Source organism: Medicago truncatula, chromosome 5 (assembly GCF_003473485.1).
Source record: "Medicago truncatula cultivar Jemalong A17 chromosome 5, MtrunA17r5.0-ANR, whole genome shotgun sequence".
Lineage (NCBI taxonomy): Eukaryota > Viridiplantae > Streptophyta > Magnoliopsida > Fabales > Fabaceae > Medicago > Medicago truncatula.
Window position 1 is genome coordinate 38,500,512 of NC_053046.1, and position 20,249 is coordinate 38,520,760.

The following is a 20,249-nucleotide window of genomic DNA, read 5'->3' on the forward strand; positions in this document are numbered from 1 at the left end:
AAATTATAATAATGAAAAAATACTTTAATTTCAATAAAAAAAATACAATCACCATTTCATATATGAAGTGTCCTTTCAACAAAACTCTCCCTTTTCTCAAAACCTGTGTATTTGAAATCAAAGAAAAAATATCCATTAGAGAATACGAAAAATTATAGAAATAGAAACACACACACACACACAAAGCTTGAAGAGAAAATCAAAACTATCAAAAAATGAAATGGAAGAAGAAATGAAAAGGATAACATAAGCAACATATATATATATATATATATATATATATAATATATATATATATATATATATATATATATATATATATATATATATATATATATATATATAAGCTTAGAAAAAAATGAGGAGTTTTATAGTAAACTTGTGTGTGTAAGTGGATTGATTAAGAATATGAATAATTTTAAAATGTAACCCTCCATTATTAATAAAATGGATTATAATGCATTCATTGTGTAACTTGCATGAAGTGAAGTAAATGGAGTGTTTTTGCAAATGATGGGAAATGAAAGATAGATTGTACGGAATGGCTAGTAAAGAATCAAGAACAAAAGAGATCCACATGGCATAAGTATAAGAGATTAGTTAGAAAGGAAGTCATTGGTAAGGTGACACATATGCAAAATGTAGGTTAGAATACATGTATATATATAGATAGATAGATAAGCACTCATTCGCTTCAACGAAACAACTCTTAAAAAATCATTCCATTTTTAACATTGAATTTATCCATTAATTTTTTATTTGAAATATGATGAAAGAAATTGAATAAACAATGCAATGAAACCATATTTATGAGAGAGAGAGAGATCTTGCATATCAATAGCAATACTTCTTATTTCTTCTCTAATAAGAGTAGCTAATAAACTCTACATCTTATTAGGCAAAACATCTTCCTTAGAGATGCTCTAAAATTTTGTTTTGAAAAAACGATTCTCTAGTTCTCAATCCAAAATATATATTTTTATTGGCAAATAAAACAAAAATGCAAGTTTGTTAATCGCCGTGGTGTTATGTATTATTTGAAACAATTAAATATGAATCGATCATAAGATTCAGATAATGTGACATGTTCTTGTTTGTTTATGTCAATAAGCTTCCCGTGACAGCTTATAGAAACAATTTATATGAAAAAGTTTAAACATCTTTTATTGTCCCTCTTTGACTATAGAAATAGAAAGTTGCAGCACCAAATAACACGTGATAAAGATATATCGGGCACTATCTTTTAAGCATTACTTAGCTAATCGATAACTCCACTTCAATTATCACTTACTACATTAAGTTAAAGCTGTTCCTATTTTATTTTTTTTTTAAAAAAAATTAAAGTTGTTCCTTTGCTTTCCGCATTTTGATTTAAAATCATCTTACTAGCGTGCATGTTTGATTCCACATTGCTTTAGTGTGTACATTTCTCCAAACCCTATGTAGGAGTACATGATTAATTAAATGGCCTGTATCACCAGGCTTATCCCAACATTTGTTTGTTTTTCCTTTTTAATTGTCATATTTTGACATTTTACATAAACTAAGGTAGTCGATGATTATTACTACTTTTGATGTAATAAGTTGTATTTTTACTATAATGATCTTATTCATTTAATATCTCATTTCATATATTTCTCTCTCCGCAATAAATAACTAAGGATAATATTGGTGAAACAACATTTAATGTTGTATTGAATTTTGAAAGTGACAGTTAAATAGAAACAGAAAAAATCTTCAAAAAAGACACATAAAAAGAAACGGAGAGAGTATATAAAAAGAATCTTGCTAACAAGTGTCATTAAAACTTTTTTTTTTTTTTTTAAAAGTGTCATAAGAACATTTGTTAAAATTTGAAAATGAAAAAAATACTTTATAAATTTGATGTAGAAACGGTTAATTTTTAAAGTTTATATATGTTTAATATATCATTCCAAGACCAAATTTCTTCTTTATACTTCTTAACAAGTATACATGTTAGTATTTCCCATAAAAAGAAAAATTAAATAAATAGGAGGGCACCATAAGGAAGTATGGAAGGAACTCTAAAGGAGTTGAATAATATAGTAAAGTGGGATGATATTTGTATAACAATTTTTTAGACAATATTTTTTCTCTTCCTTGGAAACAAAAATTATATATATAGTGAGAACTTAATGTGAACATGAGAGATAGAGAGAATTGTTCTAAAAGTTGTTCAAAATTAGTTGTATAAATATTATTTAAATAAAAGTTAATCTTAATGTACTATCCACATATAACATATTTTGAGCATATTTTTCTAATAATATACAAAGACAAATATTTAGCATATAAAATGTTAGATTGGAGATGTCCCCGTGAGCATAGCTCAGTTGGCAGGGACAATGTATTATTATATGCAGGGGTCGGGGTTCGAACCCTGGACACCCCACTTATTCACTTTAAAATGAATTTATAGCCACTAGGCTACCTGACAAAAAAAAAAAGTTAGATTGGAGATATTAAAAATCAATAGTTTGCATTAGCATGAAATAATCAATTATTTATGTAGCTCATTTTTGGACCAAGGTAACATTGGAATAGGACAAAGTATAACATGTGTCCGGACACATCTTAAATAACTCAATATAAAGATACTCGTCTTAAATGAATGATGTGTATATAAGGTGCTATACTTTTTTTTTTTTGCATTAAGTTATTTAATTTTCTAGTAAAAGAAGATTATTCCGATTTAATTTTTCGTTTTGGGGTAAAGTAAGATGAAAAGAAGATTCCGATTAAATACGTGTATCAGAGTCAACTAGGTCACTTATTCAGGGACGGAGGGAGTAGTATATATGTTTAGACATGAAGAGTGGCCCTACAGGGTAGGCATACATGGAGTTAGAAATGAAGCGGCTTGATCAAATCAATGAAGAGATCAAGAACAATGGTCCTACAATAGCTGATGAGAAGGAACAATGGGAGAAGCCTTCAATTTACAAAGTACCCTCACAACTCACGGAGCTGAAAAAGAAGGCCTACAAACCACAAGCAATTTCATTTGGTCCTTAACATTATGGAGAGGAGAATTTACAGTTTATATGGAAGAGCACAAGCATAGAGCCCTTGTTCGTTTCTTAAAGAGATGCCAAAAACCCATTGAGTTCTTATTTCAATGTATGGATCAAGTGGCCAAAGAGTTAAGAGACTCGTATAAACCACTTGATCCAATTTGGATAAATGATACACCAAAGTTCCTTCAAATGATGATTCTTGATGGTTGTTTTATTTTGGAGATTTTAGAATCAATATTGATTCTCTGAAATTTCTTTTGATTATGATGAGAATGATTTTGTGTTTGGCAAACATGGGAAACTACATTTAATGCCATATATTAAGCGTGACATGCTTATGCTTGAGAATCAAATACCACTAACGGTACTTTATACATTGATTCAAGTTAAAACTGGCGTTGAGGAGGTAATATTTCCTGCTTATTGATGTTTATAGCTATTGATAAATAATGCCTTTTTTTTCTCTCAAAATTATAGATAAATAATGTTGATTGATTATTCCAAAGCTGAACTTTATGCGAAAACATTACAGGAAGATCATCATGAGTTGTTAGACGAGAAAATCATAAAGTTGTTAAACCCTAGCACACCTTTAATTCAAAGTTTGGGGAAATGCATGCATATATTGGACGTGTATAGGAAAAGCCTAATTCAACATGGACCAAGCTACCCAACACGCATTCCCAAATTACCAAAAAGAAATTGGTTTTGTTTAGAGGTAGGAGACGAAGATCATATCATTTGATCTGCAATAGAGCTCCATGAAGCTGGAATCAGCTTCATGAAAAGCAAAACAAAGAACCTTAAAGATGTTTCCTTCAATCGAGGTGTTCTTAGGCTCCCCACATTAAAATTAGACGATAACACATAATATATATTTCTTAATCTAATTGCCTTCGAGCGGCTACAATTGGAGCTGGTAATGAAGTAACATCATTTATATTCTTTATGGACACCAAGGCCTCGCCATCGTCCGTAAACACACTACACCTACATTCATATTTATAAGCCAGCCTAGATAGTTCTTTGTAATTTCTTCTTTGAAGATTTTATCTATATTTCTAATTGCCTTTTTTTGAATATTTCATGTATCTGACGCTTGATTTGTCATGGTGACTTTTTATCGGATTTTTGTTCCTACTAATAAATTGGATTGGTAACAAGCAAGATTATTGTCAACTTAATTTATTTTTTTGTTAGTATTCTATAAATTTTGTGGATAAAAAATAATCTTATTCGAAACACTGCCAAACATTAACCGTAGACTATTATAGGACTTTAAGTCTTTTATTTTTTTTAGCGGAAAATTTTATTAATAACTACGTTACTGCAAAAGACACTCTTTGTTGAGAACCTCATGCATACCCTCCTACTTTACTATACCCCTGTAATCCGATATATATATATATATATATATATATATATATATATATATATATCCACATATTAATAGATGAAAGCTAGATTGTTAAAACATTTCTATTGTTAACAACAAGAAATTGAATTTAACCGGTTTGAACAGAATTGGACTCAATTTTTAAGCAATGTCTTAATTTGAAGTTTTGTAGATTAAAAAGAGTGTAATTTGAAAGGGTGAGAAAACCTCCATAAAAGATATTAGGTAAAAAAAAAAATCAATAACACAAGTTAGAAAACAATAACTAAAAAAAGTAAAATCAATCATTTTCAAAGACTTATGTGTTCAAGTTTCAATCATAGTATGCCCTATAATATGTATTAACTTTTTTTAATGAGAAGAAAGAGCCACGTAACACAACTTGTGCAATGTGCATGCTGAAACTCACATCTATAAAATTACGGTCCACGATTGGTTGAACTTGAAGTTAGAACTTGAAGAGTTATGTGTTTTCAAACACACTATTTTGAGACGTGAATTGAATTATTATGATACTAGGCTTTTTCAAAGCGGATAACACCGTTTTATTATATCAATATAACATTATCAATGTTACTCGCTAATCGATACATAATTTTAAAATTTCACTATTGAATTAAAAATTATATACTTTTTTTTATCAAAACACTACTACCTCATTTTCTTTTTAATTGTCACTTTTTAACATTTTACACAAACCAAGACAATTAATAAATGTTACTACTTTTGATACAATTGTTCTTACTTTTACTATAATGACCTTGTTAATTTAATATTTCAATTCATATGTTTTTCTCTCTGCAATAAATATCTAAGGGTAATATTGGTAAAACATCATTTAATGTTGCATTGAACTTTAAAAGTGACAGTTAATTAGGAACAAATTTTTCTCTAAAAGTGACAGTTAAAAAGGAACGGATGGAGTAAAATATAAAAGACAAGAGACTTGAACCAATACAACAAAGTCACAAAATGTAAAATCTACGAAAAGAAAAATCGGATCTATCCCAAGAAGGAAATGTCATAAGGAAAGAGGTGTCAAAGACCATCATTGTACATAAAACCTAGTCATATAATGAGCATTTTTGGCCAAACAACTGCTACAAGACTACACTCTCTGTGAAAATTTGAACAAAAGTATTGATATTTCCAGTTATTCTTTTGTAATTGAACCAACTATTATGTATCTGCCAAGACAGCTTTAAAGGTACCCTTTTGAGCATAGGTACTTTGTTCACATGCTTCTTCTTCTTTCTCTCTACCTTAGTGCTCTCAGACAGACTTAGATAGTGCTACTCAAAGTATGGTGGCTTCAACACAGGTTTCTACCTCATCCCTCAAAATTTGGAAAGAAATCATAGAATTTGTCTCTTTTATTTTTAATTAAATTTAAAATAATTTGATAAATTATTGAACTGCATCAAAATAACATTTTAAACACTGTTAATATACTATATTAATCTTGACCCCACCCCAATAATGCATCAATTGATATAAACTTTCAATTCAACGGTCAACTTTGATAAATATATGAGTTACGTTAAAGAATATTCTTAGGGCATTTGGTAAGAAAACCAAAATAGTAGGTTTGTATTAGAATCAATAATATTTTTAACTTTTAAAAAGGTAAATTCATCATTTTTCAATGCAATAGTTTTATTTTTATCCTCTTAATCAATGTTCTAACAATATTCTTTATAGCATTTCTCTAAATATATATCTAAAAAAATGTTACTGAACAATGTAAAATTTGCGTAATAATTTATCGATATAAATTGATCGCTAATTTATATTCTCTCCCTTTAAACATAAACAAAAAGTCAAATGTTATTTTTTCACATAACATAAAGTCAAATGTATTTAGTCAAAATTTAGACCAAATAATATTTACCGTCGATTTAGGGCGGACCAGATGTAATATCAGTTTTGGACAGTGCCAGAGGAAAAAGAAAAAACAAAATTATCATTCTCTAATCATGCATGTTAGCAGGGACGGATCTGTGTGAGGCTGTTGCCACACCAGCACAGCCTATATTTTCTAATATATATCTTATATTTCAATATAAGACAACGTATTAAACGTTCGTCTAGTGGCTTGGAGGAGTTGAACAAACCTGGATGTCCCAAAAAAAAAAAAAAAATTAGCCCCACTAAAAATTCAATCTCAGATCCACCCTGCATGTTTGTATATAAGAATCAAAATGAATATCAAATTAAACAGAAATTTTAACCGGTATTGTCAAAGTAGATTAGATATTGATTTTTATGATAGGGAAGTCAACGAAGCACATATGCATTGACTTGGATTATAATTTAAAATGGAAATTATGGTGTTTGTTGTAGTTATGGAGTGGCACAATGCGAAATGGTTTCACAGCTGCCGACAGGATTGGCGTTGCAAGGTGTATTAAGCAATTTCTAACATCAAAATAAATATACAATTTTTTCTAGAAAAATAAACTTTTGTGCTATCATTAGCAATAACGTGTATAATACAATCAAGGATAATATCAAAGTCACGAGTATACGTGAATCAAATATATATAGAGTCTAGAAATCAAGTTTAAGGTTATTTGAGTTAATTTCTTTTTCTCCTTCTTGCTTTACTTCAGAAGCCATTTTGATTTTCTGTCTCTTATTGACTCAATGAAACTAAAAAATGGTTTACTATTGTTCTTTATGTTTCTGGAATGTGTTTTTTCCAAAGTAGAGTCCAAGTGTGTGAAGGGGTGTGATGTAGCCTTAGCTTCCTACCATGTCATGCTTCCATTTACGTACCAAAACATAACAAGCTTTATGCAATCAAAGATTGTGTCAGTGTCTAGTTTGTCTGATGTTATAATAAGCTACAATAAAGGCAAAGTATCCAAAAATGGCAATCTTTTTGCCTTTTCTAGAGTCAACATTCCATTCCCATGTGAATGTATTGGAGGTGATTTTCTGGGACATGTATTTGAATACTCAGCAAAAGAAGGAGATACTTATGATTTGATTGCCAATTCTTATTATGCAAGTTTGACTACAGTTGAGCTTTTGAAAAAGTTCAATAGTTATGATCAAGATCATATACCTGCTAAGGCTAAGGTTAATGTAACTGTCAATTGTTCTTGTGGGAACAGCCAGATTTCAAAAGATTATGGCTTGTTTATTACCTATCCACTCAGAACTGATGATACTCTTCAGAAGATTGCAAACCAATCTAATCTTGATGAAGGGTTGATACAGAGTTACAATTCTGGTGTCAATTTCAGCAATGGAAGTGGGATAGTGTTCATTCCAGGAAGAGGTATGTATACTCTCTCCTTTTGTTTCACCACCTTTTGATGTTGTGATCAAAGTACTTTGTATAAGTAGTAAATTGCTAAGTTACTCTTTTATTCTTCTTCAAAGTATATATGCTATAATTTTTAATGAATTTGGTATTTATTTTTAATTTTGCAGATCAAAATGGAGATTATGTTCCCTTGTATCCTAGGTGGGTAATTTTGATTATCTCGCTTTTCATTTTGAATGCTTTATAGAAGCATGTATTGCTTCATGTTTGATTCTAGTTTTCTAACTTTCATTTTCCTTTTTTCCCTCTTGCAGATCAGGTAGGTATATTATGATGATTATGTTTTTAGCTTGATGGTTGTTCTTTGTTCACAAACAATATGAGAATGTAAAAAAGGTCAATGCCTGAATTTAAAGTTTGTTCTATACGAACAGGTCTTGCTAAGGGTGCAACTGTGGGTATAATAATAGCAGGAATATTTGGACTTCTATTATTAGTTATCTATATATATGTCAGATACTTCAAAAAGAAGGAAGAAGAGAAAACTAAACTGGCTGAAGCACTTTCAACTCAAGATGGTAATAGTAGATTTTGCATTCATATTCTATGTTCTTATAATACAAACACACATGAATCAATATTTGAGAGAGTTTAAGAAAATAGCATATCTCATAATAGAAGTTGTTTATTTATTTCAATAATCTTCCCATGATAGCTTATAGAAACAACTTACTACTTATATGAAAAAGTTTAACCATATTTCCTCTGATAATAGTAATAGCTTATATTTTCTGACTTTTGTCTCAGGTAGTGCAGAGTATGAAACTTCAGGATCCAGTGTGCATGCTACTGTATTTACAGGCATTATGGTGGCAAAGTCAACAGAGTTTTCATATCAAGAACTAGCAAAGGCGACAAATAATTTCAGCTTGGATAATAAAATTGGTCAAGGTGGATTTGGAGCTGTCTATTATGCAGAACTTAGAGGCGAGGTACGAAACTACATGAATTTGTTTAATAGAGTGTACTTTGATTTTAGTTTTGAACAAGTTCTATAAAATATTTTCAAATAACTTTTATTCTTTGTCATAACTTGGAAAGAAAGTAAAACCTTTTTTTTTTTTTCCTTCACGTTTTTCATTGATTTCCTCTCATGCAACTTATTGTATGCAGAAAACAGCAATTAAGAAGATGGATGTGCAAGCATCGTCAGAATTTCTTTGTGAGTTGAAGGTCTTAACACATGTTCATCACTTGAATCTGGTATACCATCCTTTTAAACATCTTAAGTCATATATAATATATTTAGGAAAGATAAATAATCTTTTTATCTATATTGTTTGAAGAACCATCATGCTGTCAACAACAAAGCAAATATCCCGTTCCCGTGTGATTTTGTGGAGAAAAAAATAGTACTATAACCATCCATCAAAATAATTTCTACTGTTCCTCGCAATAGTCTTAATAAATAGACCCCCCTAAAAAAACGTCACAAAAGATATAACCATTGCATCATAAATGTTGCACTAGTAAACGTCGAGGTGCCCACATTTAGTGTAATGCATCGAATAGGATTATCTAATCTTCGAAGCTATGAAGTCGTTTGAAACTTGTAGCCTACTGCACTTAGTGAGAAAAGGCTTTGTTGTAGTTGTTGTTTACGTAATTTATCTCCAACAAAGGTAATCTACGGAAAACACACACACCAAGTGTAATAATTCCCACAACAAACATCGTATCCTCAAATAAAGTTGCATAGTTAAACTTAACTTGTCATCATTCAATTGTCAAGTGCAGAATTTGATCCAGACCAACATTTTGGGATAAGACATAATATGTTCAAAATAAAGTATGCATACATGCAAATCAAATAAAAAAAGAGCACCATCAATTGAACAGTATTAGAAAATTAGTAAAATATACAATGTTTCAAGTCGCTGCTCCTCCAAGAGGGTGAGAAGTTAGAACATTGGGATTACCTAAGACTTACTAAGTTGAAATCAAAAGTGATAGAGAATTATGAACAAAAATTCAACTAAAACTACCTTGGTCTCAAGACATGGAAGCCAAGAGGAAATCCTTCTTCTTAATCAACGGAAGAGCTTTGAGAATCGCCAATCTGTTTGGATTTTCAATCAACCAATTGATTGCTTTATAACGTATAGTATCATCAATATCAATAATCATCTTCATTTCATTCAACACTTCTTGCACCATTTCTTGAGAATTTCCTTCCATCCTCTTTTTAGTAACTTGTAGAAGGTCTTTCAATGACTCAGCCACATCTCTCATAATAGAATTGATTGTCCTCTCTTCGTCTCTCTTCTTAGCACGAGTACATAGTACTTTTTTCTTTGTTGCGGAGCTTGGTTCCTCTAAATCAATACATTTGTTGTGATACCAAGCTATTGCACCCAATAGCACAGTAACAACACTAAAAACAATGAAGATTGTTTCCTCGAGCTCTGCCACCTCTTCATTTCTTTTACGTTTTCTTGAAAGTATTGAAGGATCTACACTACCACCCATTTCTTTTTGCCAAGTAAGTATAACCTTCTAAGGCAAGAAAATGAAAAAAGGGCTGAAAGCAATACAATGAGTGGTCAGGGTAAGCATCACCAGCTAAGGAATTAGTAAAATATGGAAGATACAAAATCAAACATAATAAGAAACTGAATGCACATATGCAAAATCAAGCATCAGCCAGCTCAAAAAGAAACAAAATGCACGAGGAAGAATAAGATACTATTGACAAATTGAATATATATATATATATATATATATATATATATATATATATATATATATATATTCTGAAAGCAGTTTGAGGACATATAGTTCTGTAAATAGTAGAACCATGTGAATTCTGAACTCAGTAACAGCACAAAGTATATGACAGAACCATTCTAAACATGAAGCATACAACAGAACCATCAGATAACAAAACCATTCATCATCATAAGTCACAACTTTTTAGCTTCTTTCACCTCTCCTTCCTCATAAACCATCAACCAATTTATCATCATAGTTAAGAAATTGAAATATAGCTGATGTGTTCTAAAGTTCCACACAAGAAACCACAAATAGAGATAAACGTACAATCCACCTTTGAAGTTTTCCATAACATTCTTGTCTACCTTAATAGAAGACAATGCCTATGATCATTGCCTTTGAAAATAAAACCAAAATTCAAAACCATTTTTAGAAGCACTGCAGGAGCTTTCATGCCATTCACAGACTCTCCCCCACTAAGAAATAAAAACAAGGGCAATGTTTTTCTATGCTAAGGCATATTAGGGATCAAAATCCCTGAATCAGAAACTTCATTCCAAAATCGAATTCCACTTGAAACACACCAAACACCACTCAACCAAACCTCCTATTAAGGCTCTCATTTTTCAAAGTGTTCGAATAACCAAAATTACGAAATTTCTTCTTATTTAGCATTCACAAAAAGTGTGATTCCATACAAGTTATCAAATTCAAAAGACTAGAGACTAGTTTCTCTTGTCAAATAGCATTTGCTCTTGAAACTATATGCAGCAATTATAAATTGAAATAATAACATGATTCAATAATAGAGTCAACTCCTCTTTAGCACAATGTTGGGTCACAAAGGGAGTTCGGGGGATTATCTATATTGGGCCCAGAGCAACCATACAGATGAGTTGGAAACCACATTTTAACCCAAAACCTGAAGCAATGAGTTTATGCATCCTTCTAACACTTGCTACACAACACAACGACACTAATGATCGAAGGTGTGTCATGTCAGCTATAAAGCACTGACACTGGACACAACACTAATACCAACACAACGACGCTAGTAGTAATTAAGAAAATGGCAAAATTGAATGTAATTAATGTCAGTGTCGGACACATGTCGAAAAGCATACACGCCTTCTATGAGAAGTGTCCGTGCTACATAGCGTATCAAATCAAACGATGACAGGACACATGTGATTACATTGAATTGTCTAATTTTCTCAAATTATGTGTCTGACGTGTCGTATCAGCGTCTGTGTGTGTCCGAGTGCATGCTTCATATCATAGGTTAACTATCACTAGCAGTTAAGTGTTAAGCACGAAGAGTCAAAACATGAATCATAGAGCATACATCCAGCAACAATTAAAAACATAGCATGAACTATACAACAACAAATTGAGATTGATGAAATCAAAACATGAAAGAAACATAGATAAAACAATTTATTCCAGAATCAATGAAAAATACCTTTCAATTGAACAACGTTGCAGCATAATGAACAAATTATTGCTCGCACTAAAAAATCAACGAAGAAATTATTGCTGGATCGCGTGTTTCTTCTGAAAAACCTAGTTCTAGATCTGCTTCAATTGATTTATCTTCTTCAGGCATAGAGTGGGAAGAGAGAGGAACGAGTTGAGATAGAGAGAGAATAACACTCGGGAGTTACAGAGAAGCTCATAACACTTCCGTGTTCGAGAGAGACGCGCAAAAAAGAGTGGGAAGAGAAAGGTGTGGGAATCAACAAGCTATATTATCCGGGAACTTCCATATTCCATAATACACTCACAATTTTGAGTGTACTGGTACTCTTGTTTCACAAAATATATGAATTAAAGATCACTTTAATAAAATAAAAAAGTATTTGTCAATATTTATATTTTAGAAAACATCATTTCATAAGAAAAACCATCATTTCATTATTTATAAGGATCATATTACAAAATTTATATTTTATAATAAAAAATAATCAATATTCATTGTTGAGTAATAAAAATTCTTAAAAATTAAATTTTATTTCGTCGAAGCTTTTGGTATATAAAATTTAATTATCTTAGTTGTCAATGATAGAAAATAATTATTTTTCTTCAAAAAAACAACTCATTTATTATTAATTTTAGGACTTAGTGTACCGATACACCCAAATTTATTGGGTGTACCATAGAATTTGCCATATTATCTTGGGTTAATTAAACAAAAAATAGTTTTTTTTTTGAAGAAAAAAAAATAGTTATATATTCGAAATTTCATTTTTAGTAAAATCGCATTTTTTTTAATCTTGTAAAAAGTTTTATCAGTATTTTTAGTCGTTGTAAAAAAATTCCGTCAACACTTTTTATCCATAAAAACCAAAAAAAAAAAAAATGTCAAAAGGATTAAAAAGTATGATTTTATTTTGTAGAGATTAAAAATAAAATTTTGAATATTTATAAGGATAATTTATTTAATTAACCCTATGTTTAGAGATTTTATTAAAAGTTTTGTGCTAAATGTGTAGTAAGTACATGACAGCAAAACTCGTACCCACATTTATCACATGAATCAATCCTAATTTGACGGATTTTTTCCACTTTGATTGAGCATGGATATGAGTTTGAGTTTTTCTCGTTTCAAAACACATGTACAAGACAAGTAACAGAGATATAGCTACCCACCTTGAATCTCGTTACAAATGTAAATAATTACCTTATTACCACTTTATTGCACCTTTTATATAAAAATAGAAACTCAAACCCAAAGCATACTAATAAATTAATGTATACTAATAAATTTAAATATTGAAAAGGTTAAAACAATTATAATTTAATTCAAAGTACAAAATATAACTTAATAATATTAGGAATAAATAATATCATTCATATTTACTTAAGTTGATAGACTTAAGAGATTTTTTTTATGGTTTGCAGCCTGATCTTTTTATCTAAATAAGCTTTAAAAAAAGCCTAAGCTTCCTCTATTTTAGAAGGGAATAAAAGTATTGTATGACCTGTCGTAGGTTATTGTATGTCAGCATGGTCTATCCAATCCTCATAAGCTACTGAACAAAAAAAAAAAAAAAAAAAAGAATTTTATCTCGTAAGTGTTCTAAAGATATTGTCTAAAGACATCATAAAAGAAAATTGTGACTTACAATACAATTCAAGTTCTTGTGAAAGTCATAATACACAATCTTTTATAAAAATAAAAAAATAGTAATTATTTCTTTTGACTTCTTAGACAGTGCTAGAAAGACAATTTCAAGTCAATTGAAACAATCATACAAAAATCATTTTAAGAACTTAAAATTACATTAATTCCTTAGTATAACACTCGATTTTTTCAATTGTTAGAAATTTTTAACTTGCGTTTTGCATAAACAGTTTGAATTACATTCTAAATCTTATTATGAACAATATAGGTGCGGTTGATTGGATATTGCGTTGAAGGATCACTTTTCCTTGTATATGAACACATTGATAATGGAAACTTGGGTCAATATTTGCATGGTACAGGTATAAAAGAAAGAAAAAAATGTTAATATTTTTATGCGATCTTACAATATTGTCAAAAAATTATTAATGACGTAACATAATTCCAGGTAAAGAACCATTGCCATGGTCTAGTAGAGTGGAAATTGCTCTAGATTCAGCAAGAGGCCTTGAATACATTCATGAACATACTGTGCCTATGTATATCCATCGTGATGTAAAATCAGCAAATATATTGATAGACAAAAACTTACGTGGAAAGGTAACTTTGTGACAAATCTTAATATAATTTTTGCTCCAATTTCTCATTTTCTTCTTTAATATTAATTAAACTATACATGGTTTCTAAATTCAGGTTGCAGATTTTGGCTTGACCAAACTTCTTGAAGTTGGAAACTCCACACTTCAGACTCGTCTTGTCGGAACATTTGGATACATGCCACCAGAGTATGCTGTGTATTAAATTTAGAGAAGTTTCTTTTTGTAGAAAACAAGCCTCTTTAGTCTTTTACTTTTGAATTATTAATTAGCTGATTTATATCCAGATATGCTCAATATGGTGATGTTTCTCCAAAAATAGATGTTTATGCTTTTGGAGTTGTTCTTTTTGAACTTATTTCTGCAAAGAATGCTGTTCTGAAGACAGGTGAATTCGTTGCTGAATCAAGGGGTCTTGTAGCCTTGGTAGGTTTAGATACCCCTTTGTCTAACTGAACAATACGCCCTCCGATCACTGTTATAAACAAAAGTTACCTTTGATTTCTTTTTGTATTGCAGTTTGAAGAAGCACTTAATCAGACTGATCCTTTAGAAAGTCTTCGCAAACTGGTGGATCCTAGACTTAGAGAAGACTATCCAATTGATTCTGTTCTAAAGGTGGGAAGCATTTCCATTATCAATTTTTTTTTCTCTTTTCAATTTGTGTTATATACAAAAAAACAAAACTTGTTTATGTGGTATAGCTTTTCATATCAAATATATGTAAAAGCTATTAATAAAATGAGAGTATAGTTACTAAACTAAATTTGTTTTGCATTAGCTAGATTTTGTAATTGGACATAATAACTTAAGATGGTGAATGTTTGAATTGTAGATGGCACAACTTGGAAGAGAATGTACAAAAGACAATCCACTACTACGTCCAAGTATGAGATCTATAGTTGTTTCTCTTATGTCACTCTTATCACCTAGTGAAGATTGTGATGGTGACACTTCCGATGAAAATCAAACTATCATAAATCTCTTGTCAGTGAGATGAAGGTTCTCATTGCCTAATTGAGTAATGTTTCTTAACTTTTAGAAGCATACAATACAACAAAAGGTTTGTACTTTGTACATAAATCATCTATTGCAGCTGGGAAGTTTTTACCTTGTGTTATTGCTTCAATTTGTAAACACTAATGTACACACTTTATATAATTAAATATTTATTTTATAATGTTATCACCACAATAATCTTTGTCAAAAAATAATTAACACGGTGTCATATTATCAGAACCTCCGTATGGTAAAAGATTGCTAGGACATTTGATATGATAAATGTGAGTTTAAATCCGCAATTACAATCCTCTTAGCCTTCTAGTTTGGGGCTTCACATTGGTTTAATGCAGTCAATAAGACACACACACACTTCTTCAATCCCTTATACATATAAAAATTCAATTAAATGGCTGGTGGTGACAGGCTTAGATATTCTTTTCTTCATACAGACCAGAAGAATAGGGGTACTGCAACAAGAAGTTTGGAAGTAAGGAATTGAAGATATATAAAAAATGTACAATACATTTCTTTACATTAACTTATCTAATTTTGGTAAAAAGAAGATTCCAATTAGACATTGATAGTCTAACAGCTTATGATGTGAATATTTTATTTTTGCTTTCAAATGTACATAAGATAAGATTCTAAATATATACATCTTAGCCTATCTAGCTAGTATACAAATATGATGACTAATTAATCTATAAGGCATTAGGAAAATACATGGAATTTGAAATGAATTGGGTGGATCAAATCAATAACGAAATAAAGAGCAATGGTCCTTCAACATCTGATGAGATGGAACTATGGAAGAAACATTCAATTTACAAAATACCTTCAAGAGTAACTGCACTAAACAAAAAAGCCTACAAACCACAAGCAATTTCATTTGGTCCTTATCATTATGGGGAGGAACATTTGATGGCTATGGAAGAACACAAGCATAGAGCTCTTCTTCATTTCTTAAGGAGGTGTGAAAAGCCTATTGAGTTGTTATTCCAAAAAATTGATCAAGTGGTTCTAGAGTTGAGAGATTCGTACAAGCCACTTGATCCAATTTGGATATTGGACAAACCAAAGTTTGTTCAAATGATGATTCTTGATGGTTGTTTTATTTTGGAGATTTTGAGAGCTAATGATTGTGTTTTGGATGATTATGCTGAGAATGATCCTGTCTTTGGCGAACATGGGAAATTTTATGTTTTGCCTTATATTAAGCGTGATATGCTTATGCTCGAAAATCAAATACCTATGTTGGTTCTTCGTACATTGATTCAAGCTGAAACCGGCATGGAGCAGGTAACTTATGACCAATTTTTGAATATGTAGAATTTCGAACTTAACTTAAATTATAAGCAATGTGAGTAAAATGTTCAACTATATGTGCCGACTTCAATTGATATTAAATTTCATATATGTTATAGATTCGATTCCACGTCGGCAAAATGTTTGACGACTTCACAATGCGAAAAATATAATGTTTTTTTTTTCTTTCGCATTTTTATCCTCATTCAATCATTTAATTCAGCCACTTTGATAAAAAAAAAAAATGCAACTCAGCAAATTTTGTGTTTATGGATGTTTATAGCTATGGATAAGTGTTTATTGATGGGTTTTAATTTAAGCTGCAATATGAAAAATTACAGGAAGATGATCATGAGTTGTTGAATGAGAAAATCGTAAAGTTATTAAACCCTAGCACACCTTTAATTCAAAGCTTGGGAAAATGCATGCACATATTGGATGTGTTCAGAAAAAGCCTAATTCAAGAAGGACCAAGCCACCCAACACGCATGCCCAAAGCAACAAAAAGAAATTGGTTAACTTTAGAGGCAGGAGAAGAGATTATTCGATCTGCAGTAGAGCTTCACGAGGCTGGAATCCGATTCAAGATAAGCAAAACGTGGAGCCTAAAAGATGTTTCATTCGATCGAGGTGTTCTTAGGCTCCCAACATTGGTGATTGACGACACCACAGAATACATGCTCCTTAATCTCATTGCACTCGAGCGACTCCATGTTGGAGCAGGTAATCCGTCCCAACAAATATGTAGGCCAAGATCTAAATTTGAAGTGACACATTTGAAAACATAATCACAAAAATAAAGACTTGTTAAGAATAGGTATCAAATAGATTTACATCTTTGATTAATTTTTATAGAATCAATTAGTCACAAAAGTAACGCGTAAAATTAATACTATGAGAACTAAATTTGAGGGCTAAATGAGTTGCTTTATTATGCAGGTAACGAGGTAACATCGTTTATATTCTTTATGGACACCATCATCGACAGTAACGTGGATGTTGCACTTCTTAACCGAAGTGGGATCATAATCAATGCTCTTGGAAGCGATAAAGTTGTTTCCAAATTGTTTAACTCGTTGTCTAAAGACATAACAGTGGATCGTCATGGAGTACTTGATGTGGTGAGGATGAGTATGAGTGATTACTGCAAGAAACCGTGGAAAAGATGGCGTGCTAATCTCATTCAAACTTATTTTAGAAACCCGTGGGCTATTGTCTCTCTTGTTGCTGCTATTTTCCTTTTTGCTTTAACTATTGTTCAAACTGTATACTCAGTTAAACAATATTATCAAAGTCCAAGCCCTGCTAAGTCACCTATTTTACCAGTTACTCCAAGGTTTCCCCGTCTTCCATAATCATTAATCGACCTACCTAGTTCTTTCCTTTCTCCTTTGATTTTTATATTTGTGTAATGTGTCTACTTTGTTCTAAAAATATTATGTATTTGATGTTTGATTTGTGTGAGTTTATATGAATTCTTTGTTCTCAATAATTATTTTGATTGGCAATGACTATTATGCATTTTCTTTAAACTTTTATTTAGGAAATTCAAAAGGATTATGTGATTATATAAATGTGAGACTATACAACTAAGGACCCGTTTGTTTTGCTTGAGGTTGAGGGCATGGAAAGGAGCAGCTTTTGCTAAACTTAGAGAGGAGGGAGACATGAATAAACAAAATGATATAAGATTTAAACTCATACCAGCAAGCAAGATGCAATATTTTTTTTTTAAGTCTTAGACGTAAACAATTCACGATTAAGCATACTTGACTTTGACCATTTATGGGACGTGTGACCTCAAGAAATTTTTTCTAAAAATCATTTGATTAAGAACAATGAAAAGAACTTAGTATGTGTTTGGAATTGCGGTGGATATCCCTCCCACCACACATTTACTAGAAGCTGGATTTTATAGCTTCTAAAAATTCACGTTGAAATGGCCTAGGGACGCAAGATTGTGATAGCCAACGGCTTAACCAAATAGTGTTTTATTCGGTTTGAGAGGCATTTATAATTCCTACAAAGCACTAAGACGCATAATAAAGGAGTAACTCTCATGCGAGGTTTTTGGCAAAAGAGCGTATGAACGATCTAAATACAAAATGAACTAGATTTAATCAAATTAAGATTGTGTAGGCACGTGATTATACAATTAAGAATGACAAATAATGGCAAAATTATTAGGTCGGATACCATGGTTGGGATACGAATCTCGACACTTACATTTATATGTGTGAGTTTATAATTATTTTGTCATTTCTTCTATCAATAAAAAAAGAATGATTTAAAAACATTAATTCGTATAACTCATACAAAAGTTACATGGGAGTGGAGCTCATGCTGTAATATAGTTGTATTGTCGGTCTTGCTTAACATAGATCACCTATAAAACGAGTCATTGTGTAAAATACAAGGACATTCTGATGTGAGAGGCGGGATTCAAATTCCAAATACTACATTTCTTCACTTTAATAATGAATTTTAATCATTAAATTACTTAATAAAAAAAATAAGTTAAAAAAATTCATATCTATTCGTTAAGAAAATTATAGATCAAGTCATCAAAATATTACATTCTCCTCCTTTTTTATTTATTTATTTATTTTCCGTGTAGCGACTGTTATATTTATAACTCTAATGCCATCACAAAACTATACAGTTTATTGATTAACGTCATTAGTCATCATTATAAAAATGGTTCAATACATACGTTTTAAATGGTTTACCTTAAAAAATTATTCTTCAAAACTCAACATTATTTTATGAAATCTGGATCAAAATGAAGATATTTTTTAAATTTTGAAAAAATGTGGAATGAGAAGGAAAAAAAAACAGTTGTAGGGATATGAGAACTTTTTTTTGTTTATAGATGAAATAATTCATTCATTATAGAATCACACATGAGTGAAAATACCGTAGTTTAAACCTTGATCATATGACCTCCAACGTAATAATTTTGATATTTTTACCGTTTGAGCTTTGTCTTGTTGACATCTTTCTTTTGCTTTTGTTGAAAAGAAAAGTCATTCTTTATTCATGACATCTTAAAAGTCATACCCTTCTCCGTTTACAAATTCAGATACAATAATTTATATTTTCTCCCATTTGAATAGGTTAGTTATGACAAAACAACATGTTTTCTCTATGATAAATTCAAACGTCAATGTCAAAGTACTCCCTCCTCTCTTAATTATATTCATTCAATAACTAATGTATTTGGTTTGCAATAGAGATCAAATACATTAGTTGTAGAATAAATTTAAAAATAAACTTTTGTTTATATTAAAGACCGGCAAAAATATTACTCAATTGATATTTACAAGAACAGTAATATTTGAGGAGGATCGGATTTCGAAATTCGAATTCTTTATTTCTCCCCACTCAAGAGTGAATCGGTCTAACTAGTTTTTTTTGTCAAGAGTCTAACTACTAGTTTATTTGATAAAAAAAACATTAATTCAAATTTCAATGTTGTTTATAGGAAAATGCTAGATATCAAGAATGATTTTATAAGAAATATTCAAGAATGAAATGGCACAATAATCACCTTTAGATTTCAGTCTCATTTATTAATCTTTCATAAATAAAAAATACATAACACCCACCACCCCATGATTTCCGGCTAGACTGAGATTTTATTGGCTAACATTAATTTCAAGACTATTTATTGATAAAATTTAAGGGTGATTATTCTGCCATGTCATTCTTAAAATTTTCTTGATAAAATCTTTCTTAGATA

General features: G+C 30.6%; 3 protein-coding genes across 3 annotated transcripts; 2 read left to right on the top strand and 1 right to left on the bottom strand.

Moving 5' to 3' along the window:
* The first annotated feature begins 6,784 nt into the window (after positions 1-6,784).
* Positions 6,785-15,394, top strand: LOC11432869 (lysM domain receptor-like kinase 3). The gene is made up of 12 exons (XM_024784397.1): positions 6,785-7,720; positions 7,876-7,909; positions 8,023-8,027; positions 8,143-8,286; positions 8,516-8,700; positions 8,882-8,971; positions 13,873-13,966; positions 14,053-14,204; positions 14,298-14,389; positions 14,488-14,626; positions 14,720-14,818; positions 15,036-15,394. Exons 1-12 carry the CDS (start codon positions 7,081-7,083, stop codon positions 15,198-15,200), a joined length of 1,839 nt encoding a protein of 612 aa, XP_024640165.1. The 5' UTR covers positions 6,785-7,080; the 3' UTR covers positions 15,201-15,394.
* LOC11424520 (uncharacterized) lies at positions 9,468-12,239 on the bottom strand. Its single transcript, XM_003616925.4, has 2 exons — positions 11,943-12,239; positions 9,468-10,289 (listed from the first exon to the last, which is right to left on the bottom strand). Exon 2 carries the CDS (start codon positions 10,235-10,237, stop codon positions 9,761-9,763), a length of 477 nt encoding a protein of 158 aa, XP_003616973.1. The 5' UTR covers positions 10,238-10,289; positions 11,943-12,239; the 3' UTR covers positions 9,468-9,760.
* A 486-nt stretch (positions 15,395-15,880) lies between the features above and the next one.
* Positions 15,881-17,962, top strand: LOC11424521 (UPF0481 protein At3g47200). Its single transcript, XM_003616927.4, has 3 exons — positions 15,881-16,501; positions 16,849-17,230; positions 17,447-17,962. The coding sequence occupies exons 1-3, from the start codon at positions 15,926-15,928 to the stop codon at positions 17,860-17,862; spliced, it is 1,374 nt and encodes a 457-aa protein (XP_003616975.1). The 5' UTR covers positions 15,881-15,925; the 3' UTR covers positions 17,863-17,962.
* The last annotated feature ends 2,287 nt before the right edge of the window (positions 17,963-20,249 follow it).

Coding starts and splice junctions, on each gene's coding strand:
- LOC11432869 (XM_024784397.1), top strand. CDS start 7,081: ATGAAACTAAAAAATGGTTTACTATTGTTCTTTATGTTTCTGGAATGT. Junction 14,627..14,719: donor CAAGGGGTCTTGTAGCCTTG/GTAGGTTTAGAT, acceptor TTTGTATTGCAG/TTTGAAGAAGCACTTAATCA. Junction 14,819..15,035: donor CAATTGATTCTGTTCTAAAG/GTGGGAAGCATT, acceptor TTTGAATTGTAG/ATGGCACAACTTGGAAGAGA.
- LOC11424520 (XM_003616925.4), bottom strand. CDS start 10,237: ATGGGTGGTAGTGTAGATCCTTCAATACTTTCAAGAAAACGTAAAAGA.
- LOC11424521 (XM_003616927.4), top strand. CDS start 15,926: ATGGAATTTGAAATGAATTGGGTGGATCAAATCAATAACGAAATAAAG. Junction 16,502..16,848: donor CTGAAACCGGCATGGAGCAG/GTAACTTATGAC, acceptor GAAAAATTACAG/GAAGATGATCATGAGTTGTT. Junction 17,231..17,446: donor GCGACTCCATGTTGGAGCAG/GTAATCCGTCCC, acceptor TTTATTATGCAG/GTAACGAGGTAACATCGTTT.